We start from the raw sequence: 17,442 nt of genomic DNA, 5'->3' as shown, positions 1-17,442 counted from the left end.
GGAGCCACTGAATTTGAATTCAGATATGGTGAGACATTTCTACTGTTATCAGTGATATTGTTATGTATAATGTATGATATTGTTAGCAGTTACTATTGATATTGTTCTTAAAAACAATTCTTAAATTCAACTGTGATATTGTGCATAATATTGTGTGATATTGTTACTTCTTAATTGTCATATTGTCTCCCAAAAAATGAAAATGAATCACTTTTTTTTCCTAATATTTGACAGTGTGATATTATTATGTACAATGGTTGACATTGTTTTATAGCTTCTTAAAAAATAACAACAGTCGATAGGGATTTAAAAGTCTGTTAACTTTGATATTGTTTTGGTGGACTACGATATTATTGGGTACACTTTGGTTGATATTATTTTACAACATACAAAAAAACTTCGAGGGACAAAAATATTATTAAGAATGATATTGTCTAGTATGTACTGTGATATTTTTATTCAGATTTTTGTTAAATTGTTTCATAATATTATTTTCATCTAAAGGTGTTCATACCTTTGGTCTACGAAGAGCACTACGTCTGTATCTGTGTTGATTTGAAGAGGCAAAAAATGTTCTATTTGGACAACAGAGAGTTGATGAATTCCATGACGAGGAGCACGTACACATGGCTCATATGGCTGTAAGTACAATATTGAAAACAAAGAACTAATGGTATAATGGTTTTGTTCGATAAGCTTGAAATTGAAAAGTTGTTTACATTAATCATATACAGGCGACTCTTTATGGTGAATACCTCAACGTGAAAGGTATTGAAAGTGGGCTAAAGGTGAAGGACTACGAAATGAATAATGTGAAGTTTCATTGGCAATCAAAAGAGTTGAACCTGGACTGTGGACTATTCATGATGTTTCACATGATGTTCTTTGTTGGTGAGCCTTTTGATTGTGAACTAAGCGATGCAAACATGAGACAGATTATACGGGAGAGGTGGCGAAGGTAACGCTCGTATTGAGTGATTTGAATAAAGATAGGAGTCAGGTCGGAAGAGAGTTACGACCTTTACTCGCCACAAAAGGTATATCTTTGTTAACTAAATTCTTTGACAAAAAGACAAAGAGGAAAAAACAAAGCAAGAGAGAAAAAGGTGGGAAAAATAAAGTTCGGACCCGCTATCAAAAATAAAAGGTTATATTTTAAAAACACGACTTCTACATTGAATTTTTTTTTATTATTATAAATAAAAATATATATTAAATCTTGTAATATAAAACGTTTCTAGCTTTGGAGAAGATGGTTACGCGATTGTCGTTGGTAGCGGTAAAGGGGGAAATCCGATGGCCTTGGATGCACGTTGAAGCGTGGTGTGGCTGATCCTAAATTTGAGTTCGTCTCAAGATTTATGAAGTTAAACACGTCATTGTGTGCAAACATGTTGACTACGAGGAAAGAAGTGATTGACTATTGCCTATTGGACGACCCGCTATCAAAAATAAAAGGTTCTTTAAAACATATATTTTTACGCAACTTTTTTTATTAATGGTCAGTAATATTTGCAATGATATCTAAGTTTGACAAAAGAATTACAAAAGGTGATATTGTTGCTAGTGTCATGTGATATTGTACGTTAATGGGTTTGATATTGTTTTAGAGTAGAAACTGGTATAAAAGCATGATATTGTATATAATCAAGTGTCACATAAAGAAAGATATTGTTCTGATTTTTGTTCACTTAATTTTGATATTGTTGTGGTACATAGTGTGATATTGTTACATACGGTATGATATTGTTAAATTGATTGAAAAATAAGTAGGGCTTTTAAATTTATAAATGTTGCCAGTGATATGTGATATTTTTTTTAAATGATTGTGATATTGTTTCAAATTAGACACCTTTTAAATAAGTGAAATTTTTTAGTATCGGGGTGATATTGTCTACAATCAAGTATGATGTTCTGATAGTGGTTCAGAAGGGCACTGATATTATTTAGCATGGACTGTCATATTTTTTATCAGGATCACCTTTTAAATATGTGATATTGTTTAATTTTGATATTGGTTATCACTGTCACAGTTAATGTGACAATTTTTGAACATTGGTGTTAATGTTTTGAGCAGTGAGGTTGTTGCTAAGTTCAGTGATGATCAATACCTTGCAAGACAGGATATATTGTCGTTGCTTCCAAGTGTACATGTCAACAACAATGTGATTGAATGTTGGTCACTAATTCTGAATCACATTGAGCACACAGAACCCTGTGAAACAAGTTTATTTTTTTTTGGAATTCGACACATGGTAAGCTGACATTCTGTTTTGATTTATACATATGCACGCTTTTATTAAAAATATAACTTATTTAAAATGTGATATTGTTGGGGTACATAGTGTGATATTATTGCGTACACAAATTGATATTGTTTAATTGATGCTAAAATTAGATAGGGATTTAAAATTGATAAATGTTGCCAGCGACAAGTGATATTGTTTTTAAATGATTGTGATATTGTTTCAAAGTAGACACCTTTTAAATAAGTGATATTTTTTAGTATTGGGATGATATTGTCTACAATCAAGTATAATGTTCTGATATTGGTTCACATCCGTACTGATATTATTTACCATGGACTGTGATATTTTTTTAGTATGCACTGTGATATTGTTTATCAGGGTCACACTTCAGGAACTGTGATATAGCAAACGTAAAAGTGATATTGTTTATACATATTCACGTTTTGATTAAAATGTAGTAACTCTTAAATGTAAAGGATTTGTTAACTTATATATATACATATATATACACTACAGGAATCAATAGTAGATGTTACTGAAGGCAAAGAAGCAAAGAGGGAAAAGATATTCGAAGAATGGGACAAATTCATAAGAAGAAACACAGTTCCATGTAACATGGAAGCAGATTTGGTTTTTATTCCGATGGTGTTGCAAGAACACTACTTCTGTGTTTGTGTAAATTTCAAAACCGAGACGATTGAAGTGTTAGACAATACAGAGTACGACAACTGGGAGCAGACTGAAATATACAAGGCTGCAGATTCGGTGGTATGGTTTATTGATATTCTTGCTAGTGACATGTCATACGATTGTCTGATATTGTGGCTAGGATAGGTTGAGTGTATACAGTAAATGAATATGATTGTTTGACAAAATAATGACTAATAGTATAACTAATTATTGTAGGCCTATCACATGAGTGATTTCCTAGCAGGGAAAAATGTTGATAAAGCGCATAACGTAATAGATTTTGATGTTGTCAACACGAGTTTCAATTGGCAAAAGAAAGAAGCAAACAATACTGAATCGGGAAACTTCTTAATGATGCACATGATTCGCTATGAGGGGCGATTGTTTGAAGTCGATTTGCGATCGAAAATGCATAGGCGCTACTACTGGGTAGAAATAGCAGCGGCATTACTTTTACCTGACATAAATAACATGAGGACAACGCTGATTGGGAAAGTTAAAGAATTTACAGCGGGAAAGGGAGATCTTTTAAATAGATTGAAGGAAAAGAGGAAGAATAACGAAGATGCAAAAGACAAGGGCAATAAGATAAAAGCCAAGGATAATGTTGTTGAGAAGGAAAATACTGTGGAACAGGAAATAACAAAGGCAGAAGGTCCGCCAAAAGAGAAGCCCAATGTTCAAACAAAAGCCAAGGAGGATGCTACTAGAATGCCAACAATTAACACAGAAATACCCATTCTTCGCAAATCTCCAATCGAAGGTAGGTAAAAACCAAAAACCCGACTTTTACATTTCGATATACAATCATAGCATTACGTTTCGCTTTTATTTGAAATAGACACAAAGGTAAAAATTTCACATAGAACCATAACATGGCATTTTGTTTTTTGGCTACCGAATCCAAACAAGATGGTGAAGATGATGCGAAACACCCACAATCCAAAGACAAACGATCAAGACAATCGCAAATCCTAATAATAGAGGAAGAGGGAGAGGTAGAGGAAGAGGACAAAAGTAGGGCTAGGAATGTAATGCTGGTAGGACAGACATGTGATATTGTTCCAGGAGTTGTGTGATATTGTTGTAGGTACAATGGTAGGAAATAGAACTTTTTTTTTATCAACTCTTAGTAAACTGTGATATTGTTTCAGGAGTTGGGTGATACTTTGCTTAAGTTGTTGTGATATTAGTTCTCAGTAATAACAACAGCAGACAAGGTTCTTAAAATCTTTTTCTCTTTGATATTGTTTTGGTACCCAGTGTGATATTGTTCCATAAACATGATGATATTGTTGTATTTATTCTCTAAAATAAATCAACGGATAGGGATTTAAAATTCCCTTTTAAGTTGGATAACTTTTTTTGTACACATTGTGATATTATTAAGTACAATGGTTGATATTATTATGGACAGACATGTGATATTGGTTCAAGAGTTGTGTGATATTGTTTTAGGGACACTGGTAGGAATATAACTTTTTTTTTGATCAACTCTTAGTAAACTGTGATATTGTTCCGTAAACATATTGATATTGTTGTATTTATTCTCTAAAATAAATCAGGGGGTAGGGTTTGAAAATTCTTTTTTAGTTGGATAAGTTGTGATATTATTCAGCAGACAAAATTGTGATATTATTGCACTCACTGGTTGATATTGTCTAGTATGTACTGTGATATTTCAAGGGTTTGACAAAGTATAACTTCTTTTTGTTCAACTTCTGGAAAACTGTGATATTGTTTCAAGGGTTGTATGATATTATGTTTTAGTTGTTGTGATATTAATCCTCAGGAACAACAGCAGTGGCTAAGGATATAAAAATCCTTTTGTTGTTTGATATTGTTGGGGTACATACTGTGATATTTTTGAATACACATGTTGACATTGTTTGAAAATTGTGATATTATTGCACTCACTGGTTGATCTTGTCTAGTATGTACTATGATATTTCAATCATAATTTTGTAATATTGTTTCCTAAAAACATCGAATTGTAGTGGTAATATTTATGAATACTGGTGATATTGTTTCACTTGAAATGTGATATTCCTTAGAAGTATTTTACAATATAATAAAATATAATAAAATACATATACAAGCAAGTGTAATGTTGTGATATTGTTTAACTATTATGATGATATTGTTTTTGTATCAAGTGTGATAAACCTTCAAAGGAGGTGGGATAGTATTTAATAATGGCAACAAAACGACATTAGTAATTATGCGGTTTTTATAACATTGATACCCAAAATGGAAAGAATACAAAATTGATGCCATTTGGAATGACATACAAGAAAAAATTGAATAGTATAAACAATGAAAAGTCGATTGTGAAAAGTTGATGATGTAAAATAAACTTCCTCAGCATGCAGAAGCCCTTAATCACTATCAACAAGTGAAGAAATCTGCAAAACAAACAGACAAAAAACAGTGACATAACGTTAGTAGTAAGTTTGACAAAGTATAACTTCTTTTTGATCAACTTCTGGAAAACTGTGATATTGTTTCAAGGGTTGTATGATATTGTTATTAAATGATTGTGATATTGTTTCAAAGTAGACACCTTTTAATATTGGGATGATATTGTCTATAATCAAGTGTATATTCTGATAGTGGTTAACAAGGTACTGATATTATTTACCATGGAATGTGATATTTTTTAGCGTAGACTGTGATATTGTTTATCAGGGTCACACTTCAGCAACTGTGGTATAGAAAACGTAAAACTGAAATAATAAAAGTTGTAAGACAAATTACTTACATCGGATTCATGATCAAACGAGTGTTGTGATGTATCAACAGCTGGATTAGGGCAATTCCGTTTATCATGATGTGCCATTTGTTTATAATTATTGCAAAATCTTTTCGGCTTTTGTGCCTTTGCAACAGACTGATCTTTCTTGGACATCAACCTCTTGCCAGTACCCTTGTTTTTTGATTGAACAGGAGGTAGTATACGGACCTCAGAAGAAGACTTAACCCCAAGGAGCATCTCCAACTCTTGGTGTTTAGTCAATTTTTCAAACACTGAGACTTGAAATTTTGTCTAAATGTCTTGATAATGAAGTCAGTTCATTTATGTGATTTTCAGCAGAGATTTGAGCAGTGTTAATGTTGAGTAGAATTCGGACTGCAGTCGAAATCTGAAGCTTAGTGACATCCGACGAAGTAAAATCATCTAACAATTGACCGTGAGCATCATACAAGGGCATTTTTTTAGTGTTCTTTGTCCACCTACTGAGAAGATACTTATCAGGTATCTTTTTGATCCCTTTACGTGATAAAATCCAGATGATGTGTTTACATATGTCTCCCTTCCTCTCAAACAGCTTGCAGGAACATGTTGCATCAAACGTTGAAGGATTAAATGCGACAGTGTAAGTCTTATTGAAGATAGTATCTTCAACTTCTAGGAACCTTGTACTGCTCTCCCTTGAAGAATCACCCGCACTACATGAGTTTAGAGAATCAACGCACTGCTGTTGGAATTCATAAAAGAGAGTGTGCGTATAAACAGTCGATGCATGAACCTTAAGGCTAAGAAGGGTTTTGGTTTAAGGTAGGGAGTGATCACTATCTCTGTCAAGAAATTTTTGGGTGTACCGTTGCTGATCCATAGCACTTTGAAAGCGCATCCAAAACTCAACAAGTGTGCCATGAGGATTCTCAAACCACTTAAAGAAGCTGTTTTCGCTCTCAGAGCGTTGCATTGTTCTTAATAGACAACCAAGAGGAATATCACGATAATATGCCGGAATCCAACGTTGCCGCTTGGAAAACAGATATTGCAACCATGCATTATCTTCCAATTGAAACTCACTGATCAACGAACACCACCTCTCTTCAAAGTCAGCAGGCTCTAAGTCTGAATCCTAAACAACAGAATTCAGACGAGTGACGAAGTCAGTCTCTTTGGTCACTGTCGTGCTTACCTTTTCAGGTAATTTCTTCATAATATGCCACATGCAATAGCGGTGGGCAGCAGTCGTAAAAGTAGCAGGGACCGCAATTTTCATAGCAGGACATTGATCGGTAAAAAAGCAATGCGGTTCCTTCCCACCCAATACAATCTAAGAATTTTGTGAAAATCCATTTAAAATTCTGGTCATTCTCCCTAGACATAAGCGAAGCGCCAAAAGTGACGGACTTCTTGTGATGATCAACACCAGTAAAAGGAGCAAAGTTCATGTCGTACTTATTAGTTGAATAGGTTGGGTCAAAAGTCACCGCCTCACCGTATAGAGCGTAATTACGACGTGCTGCTGCATCAGCCCAAAATACACGAAACAAACACTTATTCTGATCAATATCATAGGCATAATAAAAATCTTCCTGGGTTTCATAAAGGGTTTCCAACTGGTCTACAAACATTTGAGCATCCTTGAGACTTATAAATCACTTGATTTTCCTTCCAAAATTCTTAAAGTCAGTCAAAGAAGCTCCAATATTTTCATAGCCGTCAACATATTCCTTGACGGACCTGAAAGTAGAGGTTGGGCTAATATTGACCTTGCAATTATCAACGATGGTTTGTTTATGTTGCAAAGCAAGGTTTCTACATTTTTTCTGAAATTCTCTATACTTGAGTGGAGAAAGACGGTGGTTATGGGCAGCATGAAACTGATCAACAACAAAGAGTGGCACTTGAACTTGGTCAATTTCTTTAATAACAAATTTAAAGAAAATCCTAGCTTTACAACCAATCCTAGTAACCTTAGTCTACTTCGGATTACAGGCCTTGACCATTGGCTCCTCCTCCTCACTAGTAATGGGTAATATTGTCGGCTTAGAATCCCTAAATCCTTCCCGGTGACACACAATCAATTTTGTCCTAATATCTCCACTACTACGAAACCTTTTCGTTGAAGATTTACTTGGTTCAAAACCACATGCTATTTCATAAATCTCATAAAACTGTATACCCTCCTCTATCGTAGCAAAAGTTTGTCCTATTGTAGGTGTAAATTCAGTTGCAATATTTCTGACCCACTCTTCAAAACCTCCAGGGGTCACCATCAAAGAAAGACGATTCCCAGCATGCACCTCATCAACATCTATGCGTTGTGGTGTAGGAATAGGTACCACAGGGAAAATAAAAGTATTTTCTACAGCAAGAGAAGCTGAATAAACAAATTATAACAAATATAACTAGATTATAACAAACTATGATATTGTGAAGGAATGCATGTGATATTGTGTAACATAAAATGTGATACTGATGAATATAAAATAAATACGCAACCGTATTGCAGCCTATGATAATGTGAAAGAATACATGTGATATTCTGGAGCATAACAGTGATACATATATAACAAATATAACTAGATTATAAAAAAAACTTTGATATTGTGAAGGAATGCATGTGGTATTGTGTAACATAAAATGTGATACTTATGAATATAAAATAAACACGCAACCGTATTGCAGCCTGTGATACTTTGAAGGAATACATGTGATATTCTGGAGCATAACATGTGATACAAATGCACAGAAACTGATTACAAGTCATGTACCGCAGTCTATGATACTGTAAAGGACTCAATGTAATATTATGAAGCATAACATGTGATACTAATGCACAGAGAGTAATTACCAGTCATATACTGCAGCCTATGATACTATAAAGAACTCAATGTGATATTCTAAAGCATAACATGTGATACTAATGCACAAAAAAGTAGTTGCGAGTCATGTACTGCAGCCTATGATACTGTAAAGGACTCAATGTGATATTGTGAAATGGAAACTGATTCTAATGAGCAGTAATCAGGCAAACAGAAACTATAAAATGTGATACTATTCAGAATTAATTATGATACTCTACTAAATAAAAAGTGATACAAAGGAAACTGTTAAATAACGATTAAAACTTGAAGTAAACACAAGCAGTGAATGCAAAATAAACTTGATGATAAACAAAACAGACAATGAGTACATCATTTTTATACGTCAATTAGAAGATGAAGAAAACAGAGATTAAATTTTAACACAACAAAATAGCAAAAACTACATGTTGAACAATGTATATAATCAGTACATGATTTTAATTCAGAAAATAGTACGAATTGATGAATCCGTGACTGATGTTGATGAATTATAACATTAATTATAACAAAAAACCAGTAATTACACAACGAATTCAGTCGACGATACAATAACAATAAAACATCATGCAATAAAACAGGAAAACAGAATGAAAAAATTTAAACATAAAATTAAAGAAGCAAAAAACGATGAAATACCTGACATTGAATATATTAAAATTGAGGAAAAAAAGAGATGAAGACGAATGATGAAGAAAAAGTGAAGGAGAATGAGCAACTGAGACGAATGATGAAGAAAATCGCTGGAAATCGATCACGGATGATGATGAACACAGGTGAAGATGACAACGAGAGCGAAGAAGACAACAACGCGCGAAAAATTGACGGCGTGAGAATGAAAAGTGTGATTGTGGAAGAGAGAGAGAAGAGAGAGAAAGTAAATCAATTCAAATGGTGAGTTTGAGCTGATAATTGGGTTTATATAACAACTTTAGGAAATTACGAAAATACCCTTACTAATAGCTTGATATAAAGAAGTATTGGTATGACTCATGTGTGATATTGTAGATGGACTCATGGACTCAAATAATTAGGTAGGACTCATGTGATCCTAATTCTATATATATATATATATATATATTATTATTATTATTATTACTATCCATATATTAATTTTATTACGTTTTAAGTCGGATGCTATACATATATATTTTATATTATTCGTATAAGATGGAGTTAATGAGTCGGGAACTAGCCAAGTGATGGTTGAGACCAAGGGGCTGGAGTTCTGAGAGTAAGTCGGTGAGTCGGGTTTTACTTAAGTTGTCTTTTGACTCGGAGTATATAAAAACTCAACTACACTACAATACCACTTTTTCTCATAATTCCAAACGCAAAAAGAAAACCTAAGAGAGAAATAGAGAGGTGGGGACCGTAGGAGAAGAGGCGGACGAACGAAGCATTAGGGCACGGTTTTCATGGCGATTTTCCGTCAAGTTTTCATCCCTTTGATCGTAGCTATAATCCTATGTTTTTTATAAATTCATTTTATATTAATTTCTAGCGATTTCTACGATTATCTTAAACCCTAGGTTGCTAGATGGTATTTCAACTATGATTGATATAATGGGTTTGTTGAGACGGTCTTATGTTAACGCTTTGGCTATAAGATATCGGGTGTGAGATGGATCAAGGGGGTTTGGGGTGGTTGTGTGACAGGGGCATGGGGTCACGGCCTAGCCGTGGCCGGCCCTAATTAAGGCATGGCCTAGCATGGCCGAGAATGGCGCGGGTAGGAGTCGGCCGCGTGGCCTAGCATGGCCTCACCGTGGTTGTTAAGGCCTGATCGTGGCCTAGGGTCTCGGCCTGGGTCATGTGTGGCATAGTTAGTTTGCATAATTTTAGTTGCGACAGTATTTATTTTATGTTGTATAATTATAATAGGGCAAAGTTCGTAAAGGAGCCTTATTCTAGCTTTACTTGATATTAGTTGAGACTGTCTGCTGCTGAGGAAGGTTATCCTACTTAACTTATGTTAAATAGTTAACTGTTTGTGTTGTTATGTGTATCATGTTGAAGCGGTCATTATTTTGAGTATTGTGATGATCATTTAATTATGACGATCTTGTACTGAGCCATTGGGTATTTTGTCATACTGTGACGGTCTTAAGTTGAATCAAATATTAAGGTGATGTGGTGCAGTGAGGTATACACTGAATTTCTGTCATTTTTATCGTGAAACTGTTAATTGCATGCGGGGCAACGTTGTTATGAGATAAGGCATAGCTGTGGTTGTGGACATAATGTGATATTGGTAGGCCAGGCATAGTTGCAGTTGTGGACCTGAAGAGTCAGTAGGTCGCACAGGGAAGTAGAAGCGTCGTGGTCCTGATTACTTGTGAAATCAGTTAACGAGTATGGCGGTTGTGTGGTATGCGTGTGATGTGTGCGAAACAGAGTTGAGTATGACACTGCGGTGTAGTGCGTGTTGTGTAGTCGTGAGCTACACGATTCTAGAGGCCGCGAGCCTGAGTTATTGTATTACGTTGCGTGTTGTTTTATCATGGTCATTTTAGGGAATTCAATTAATAATGCATTGTATTGTATTTATCGCACTTTGTTATTTTATTATAATAGCATGAGTTGACCGTGTTGTGTCTTGTGTCAAATTGTCACCTATTTCCGGGGTGGCCTGTGTTGATCCATTCAGTGATTTTCGCTTGAATGAGGAGCAGTATGAAAAGCAGGTTCAGTTGTAGCTGTTTGGTTGCTGTGCTTGGATGGGGCGCGTGACGAGATGGACATCGAGTCTAGAGTTGCCACATCCAGTCATCACCTTAACTCATGTTGTATTTTTCGTAGTCAGTTGTAATCTAATTCATACTTCAGTTAACTTGAGTTCTGTAAAGAGTTAAGACAGTTTTCTTTGAGAAGTAATTTTAACAATAAAGTACTGGGTTTGTTTTATTTGATAATCATTATCTCATGAAACTAAGATGGTAACAGTCTCATTTAATTAGATATGTGTTGATAAGGCTTCTGTTTAAATGGGGTGAAAGTGGTATCAGAGTGAACGATCCTAAGGCCTGAACAAAATGAATTTAATGAACGTAGGTTGTGTCTAAATTAAAATGAACCCCGGGTAGAAGCTGGTAAGGAGCTCTTTTAAGAGATTGGGGAGACGTCCTTGGTCCAGCCCTTCCAGTTTTGAACCGGTTACTACGAAAAGGGTAAAGGTTGGGTAGACAACGTGGATGCGTATGTGACTTATACTGTATGTTTTGTGTATGAGTATTGGAGCTTCACGCGTTATATGAAGCTGGTGGTGCTAAAAGATTTAATACGAGAAGTATAAGGTGTGAGCCACCATGAATAAACGGTGAGAATGAGCAGTGACTGAGGTTAATAACTATAATGTGACAGTTGACATGTTTCTGAACTATAGCCGTGATATAATGGGTATGGGACGTGTTTGATGTGACGGATTTGTAGGAAAAATATAGTCCTATACGCTACGTGACCGACGGAAACTTGACCAACTTGAAAATAATGTGATCGAATCTTGTGACAAATTTTAATCTGTGGTGACAAGTATGTTACGTAGTAATTAAAGTTGAGATATAACTTGAGTAATATGTGAACTGTGTGGTGTGATAACTTTCTGAACTAAAATAGAATGTGTGTAAGGAGCTTTCGTAAAGATTTTAAGTAAGATATCGAGTTACATGCCTTGGGGATGTTAATTGTTCGGTAAGTGGTTTGGGAAAACAAGTGCGGTAGCGTAAAAGTTTGCAAAAATAGGGAAAGGCTGAAAGTTTTACTTGTTTCTCAAATTCGGCCTCTAATTGTTTCGGCTGCCATTATATACCTGTTTGATATATATGTATCAAAGTTTTATATGTGATAGTCCAGTGAGTTATATTTCATTTGCCATTAGTTTCATGCATATACGAGTTACGCTTTAAGAATAATAAATATTTTAGTGTGCAGTTGCCAGAATGTTACTGCACAACGTTAGTTTCGACTCACAAACTTGAAAAATTCTCCATTTAATACATACACATGCTTTTTAAGTGATTTTAACTCTCATTATTTGTAGACTCCTAGACGTTTCTGAATTCGTAAGCCTTAATTGAAATGGCTATGTCGTTATTTAAGTTAGATTTTTGCAATTTGGCCTTGAAATGTGACAATATGTTGTAAACATTCTGATTGGACCCATTGGTTTAAGAAAATCCTTATAAATTGCTTATTCGCAATTTTGACTTAGTTCCATCTCTCTCGTTTCAATAACTCCTTGTAGTATCTAAAAGTATGATGGCATATGACTTGGCTAAGTGGTTATTTAATGGTGATTTTTTTTCCTAAAGTGACAGCCTGTGTTGTGATACTCGCAAATGTGTACCTTACTTATAAAATGCTAGTAAAGTTGCATTACGGGTTCACAGATTATGGTAACATGTTCTAAAAGTGTGTACTTGTTAGAATATATTCCGTATATATGCTAGTCAATAGGAAAATATTGTGTAAATATTTTGTTACTATTTAGTCTCCTAGAATATCTCTTTGTATAGTTGTATGATCTTCTATCCATAGCAACAGATTGTATATTGATCACTATATATATATGAATAAGAGGCATCAACCCTAATTCAAGGGATTATCAAATATTGACATGGTATCAGCCTAAATAGGTTTCGATCTATTTACGAGTCTTGCCCTGTGCTTTACTCTTTTTCGAGAGAGTCTCCGTCTTCAAATTGCCTCACGCACAAACCAATCACCATGATAAAAGATACTACCCCTCCTAAAACCGGTTTGCATCCCGTGTTTACCGTAACCAATATCCAGCACAAAGTTCGTGTTCTAGACGGCACGAAGGTGACATATGCGTCGTGGGTTCGCCTATTCAAACTTCACGCTCGCGGGTACAAAGTCTTGTCTCTCATTGATGGGACGGTTGCATCCAAGGAGACGGACGCTTCTTACGAAGCGTGGTGTGAAGTCGATGCTCATGTCCTCCAATGGATCTACGGTACTCTTAGCGACGAGATTTTACCCCGCGTTCTTGAAGATGAATCCACAGCCCGTGCGGCTTGGGTTCGAGTTGAAAATATTTTCAATAACAATAAGGGTGCTCGTGCTGCGGCCATCGAATCCGAATTTAATTCACTTCGTTTGGCCAATATGCCCTCGCTTGAGGCCTACTGTCAACGCCTCCGCGAGATAGCCAGTATGCTTAAAGATGTTGATGCTCCGGTTACTAACCGTCGTCTCGTTATCCAGTTGGTCCGTGGCCTACCAACGGAATACGACATTGTCGCGTCCTTCATCAATCAGTCTTCTCCAAACTTCGAGACGGCACGTAGCATGCTGGAACTCGAACAACATCGCAAATCTGGTAGTGAAGAGCCTGCTGCTGCCCTTACTGCTCCCACTGCCGCGGTTGCTGATTCGAGGCCCGACACTAATTCCAAGGCCACCTCCTCGGGTCCACCTCGTTAGTCTCAAGGGATTATCAAATATTTACAGTACTCATAACGTAAGTGTTGGAATCATTAGGCACATGAATATATGTGTGATAATAACGAGGTTAAGTAGTAATTTACTACTTCTTTTGACATAATGCTATGTGATGTGTGCTAATAAATTTTGATTATAATAAAACTTGTGCTTATACCTGAAAATTAAGTGATGACAGTGTTGGGCACGAAGCGGAATAACAAATACTTGAGTTAACAAATGCATGAATTTCATTGACTAAGTATACATGCATGTTTCAATTTAATCTAATTAATCAGCGAATGTGCCTTTACTTAGGATGTATCCCCGTGAGATCGACCACCCTGAAGAATCCTATATGCACCCGCTAACAAACTTTGATGCGCACTGTCAACAATTAGAAGCACATATGGAAGACTATGGTAGAATTTGGGATAGGGATTACTTGACTGACCTACCTTAGGGATTTTTCTTTGGTTAGCACCTTCCCTGAGACTGGCCCACTAGGAAAAGCTAAGGGTTATTTTATGAAACGGTATGCTGAAGCTGACAAGCGCCTATACGAAGACCCCAAGTTTTAAGGTGAACTTAGGTATCCTGCAGATATGAAGTACCAAGATATGAAAGACAGATTAGGACACCTTTATTACTAGTGGAAGAATTACTATGCCTCAAAATAGTTTGAGCAGGGTCAGAGTAACCGAGTTAATAATGATGTTGACCTTGAGGATACAACCTCAGAAGACCTTAGTGAGTCAGTTGAGGTGATAGAGTTTAGTTGGGACGTAGAGGTAAACCTAGAAGGGAGCAATGGGGGATCCGAAGAGGTGAACGGACCCGAGGAACAAGGTCACCCTGACCCTACCAACAAACCTAATGATGAAGTGGTCTTTGTGAAGGAATCGTTAAACCCAGGACCTAGGAAGTACGGATGGTTTCGTTTCGGGAATAGAATCTCACGAGTAGCCTGAAACCTGACGACCGAAGACCTTCATAGCCGTGCTATTTATTTCAGTTCATTTATTTCCGATAGATATTTTATGTTATCGTGCGTTAAATAAGAGGCGATGGAGTAGGTCGTCAAACAAATACAGTTATGTTTTGCTATATTTCAGTTGGAATTTGTGCTGGAAACTGAATAATGCTTGTTTTAATAAAATTTAAGTTATACTATTGCCAAATGTGGCAAGTAGAGTATAGAACACAGGGTGCATATTCAGTTTGTGTTAGTTACATGTGAAATATGCAATACCTGAACCCACTTTTGTCAGTTGACTGTTTGACCGAATGAGATATGGGGCGTGAGGTGATAAATGTATAGTAAGTAAGATATGGGGCGTGAAGTGATAAAAATTTGCGGAGAGAAATGTACTCGACGTTAGAGAGATGAGAGATAAAGTGCGATAATTATGGATAAGCTACAAAAACTCAACCCAAAAATACCTACTCAACCACCTCCTAATCAAAACACTAACCACCTACACCCTGAGCCACCATAGTCTGCGCCCAAGCTTCGGCGCAATGTTCCCCTCCTTCCGACCTCTCGGAGTCCTTCTGGCACGCCTTCGCTTTCTGGTCTTATCCACCCAACTACCTCTCCTACTCCATCGCCACCGCCGCCCACTTCCTATCGCGCCGCCCTTACAAACTCCCTCCTAGAAAACCTGATCCCCCACCTAACAAAACCCAACCTTCTCCACCTTATGATGTTCCGATTTCTGCGCCCTCCATCAACCTTCCCCCGTAAGTCCTCCTTTCAATCAGATCGAAATGGGAAAAATCCCTAATTGTGAAGCTCACTGGGAAATCCTTTGATTCAAATCACCTCTCCTCCTCCCTCCGCTCTATTTGGAAGATCAACCACCAGCTCCGGCTTATTGGCCTGGGGAAAGTTTATTATGCCTGTTCTATTGAGAAGAGTGACGATCTTGAGGCGATTAAGGCAAACGGTCCGTGATTTATTCACGGTCACTACTTGCATGTCCAATCTTGGACCCCTAATTTTCTTGCATCTCAGGCTAAAATTCTCTCGCTTCCAACTTGGATCATCTTGCCGAAGCTGCCACTTGAATATCACAGACTGGATGTCCTTCGCGCCATTGGAAATTCCATGGGAGGTTTCATTAAATATGATTCTAATGGTTTAAGCAGGAACAATGCTCGATTTGACCGTATTTCAGTTCATCTCAACTAGACCAAGCCGCTGCCGGACTATGTTTGGATTGGACCATTCCGTCAAGAAATCAAGTTGGGTGATGCTTCCCCCTTCTGTGTTAAGTGCCAAAGCCATTGCACAGGTTTGTGTCTGAATAAAGCTCCCACCCCTGAATTCAAACCTTTGCCAATTAAAGAAGTCAACAAACACCAATTTAGACCATGTTAAACTGTCAACCCCTGTCAATCCTTCTACTTTTGTGAATTCTAAGGAAAATTATTGGACTATGGTCGCTTATAAAAAGACTGTTGAGGTCCCACTTGCTTTACCCCCTCTTGCCTTAACACATCAACTGTCAGTGTCCTTCCCTCTTTTAAGCCTTCCTTGACTACTCTTTTTTCTTCTATTATAACCCCACTTTTTGCTTTTCCCTCTGACACCTATCACCTCTCCCCGTCCTTTTTCCCATTTATCCCTCCCTCCTCTTTTTCTCCCTCTTATACAAAAATACCACCACACCAAAAAAAACCTCACCGGAAAAAACCTAAAAAAATAACCTTTCTACTAACAATGCCCCTCCACCGCGACATGATCCTTTCCCACACAACCATCTCCTCCTCCTACATGCGCCCTCTGCCCCTGTTTCGACAGCCACCCTCCGACCAGGACCTGACCCGGCCAACCCACGTAGTGGTCTTCCACCCAAATGTGACTCCAGAGGTCTTCTTCCAACTCCCTATCTTAACCTTCCCGGAACTCCTCCTAAACAAAAAAACTCTCATATTCAAACATCACCTCGCCTCGCCTCGCCTTAAGTAAGCGTCTCTCTTATCCGAGCCATTCTGCTCAACCCGTCGTCACCACCCCCTTCCTGCCTGAACATCTGTCGGGTAGACCCCCACCTAAGCCACGGTTGTGTGGCCCCAGCTCACCTTCCCGATCTCTCCGACCTCCAAAGAATCCCGCCAGTTCTCCGCTGCTTTCTCCTGTGGTCCCTTCAGACAACTTCTTCCCCTCATCGCCTGACCGTTGTCCCAGAGTCTCTGGAGTTCATCATTGACCCGGTCCCAATCCTTCCTCGATTGCGAAGAATCTTTCCGTTGACCATAACCTCCGTGGATCTCTGTACTGCGAGCTACTCCAACACAGTGGTCCTGTTTCGAACCGCAATTCCGATGAGGGAGTTACGTTTAATGATAAGCTGGGACTTGAAGACGGAGATAAATTGAAGGGAAATTCTGATGACTCTGTCTGGAACAAGCAGGAAAATATTCAGTGCTCGGTTAACCCGAGAGCTAGACA

At 37.3% G+C, this 17,442-nt stretch overlaps 1 protein-coding gene across 1 annotated transcript; it reads right to left on the bottom strand.

Annotated features, from left to right (window-relative positions):
- Positions 1-5,959: 5,959 nt before the first annotated feature.
- Positions 5,960-8,540, bottom strand: LOC141631985 (protein FAR1-RELATED SEQUENCE 5-like). The gene is made up of 6 exons (XM_074444586.1): positions 8,534-8,540; positions 7,673-8,059; positions 7,104-7,300; positions 6,872-7,009; positions 6,543-6,811; positions 5,960-6,389 (listed from the first exon to the last, which is right to left on the bottom strand). Exons 1-6 carry the CDS (start codon positions 8,538-8,540, stop codon positions 5,960-5,962), a joined length of 1,428 nt encoding a protein of 475 aa, XP_074300687.1.
- Between the last annotated feature and the right edge of the window lie 8,902 nt (positions 8,541-17,442).

This window comes from Silene latifolia, chromosome Y (assembly GCF_048544455.1).
Source record: "Silene latifolia isolate original U9 population chromosome Y, ASM4854445v1, whole genome shotgun sequence".
NCBI classification, from domain to species: Eukaryota; Viridiplantae; Streptophyta; class Magnoliopsida; order Caryophyllales; family Caryophyllaceae; genus Silene; species Silene latifolia.
The sequence above is the reverse complement of the archived record's forward strand: the minus strand, read 5'-3'. Positions and strand labels throughout refer to the sequence as shown.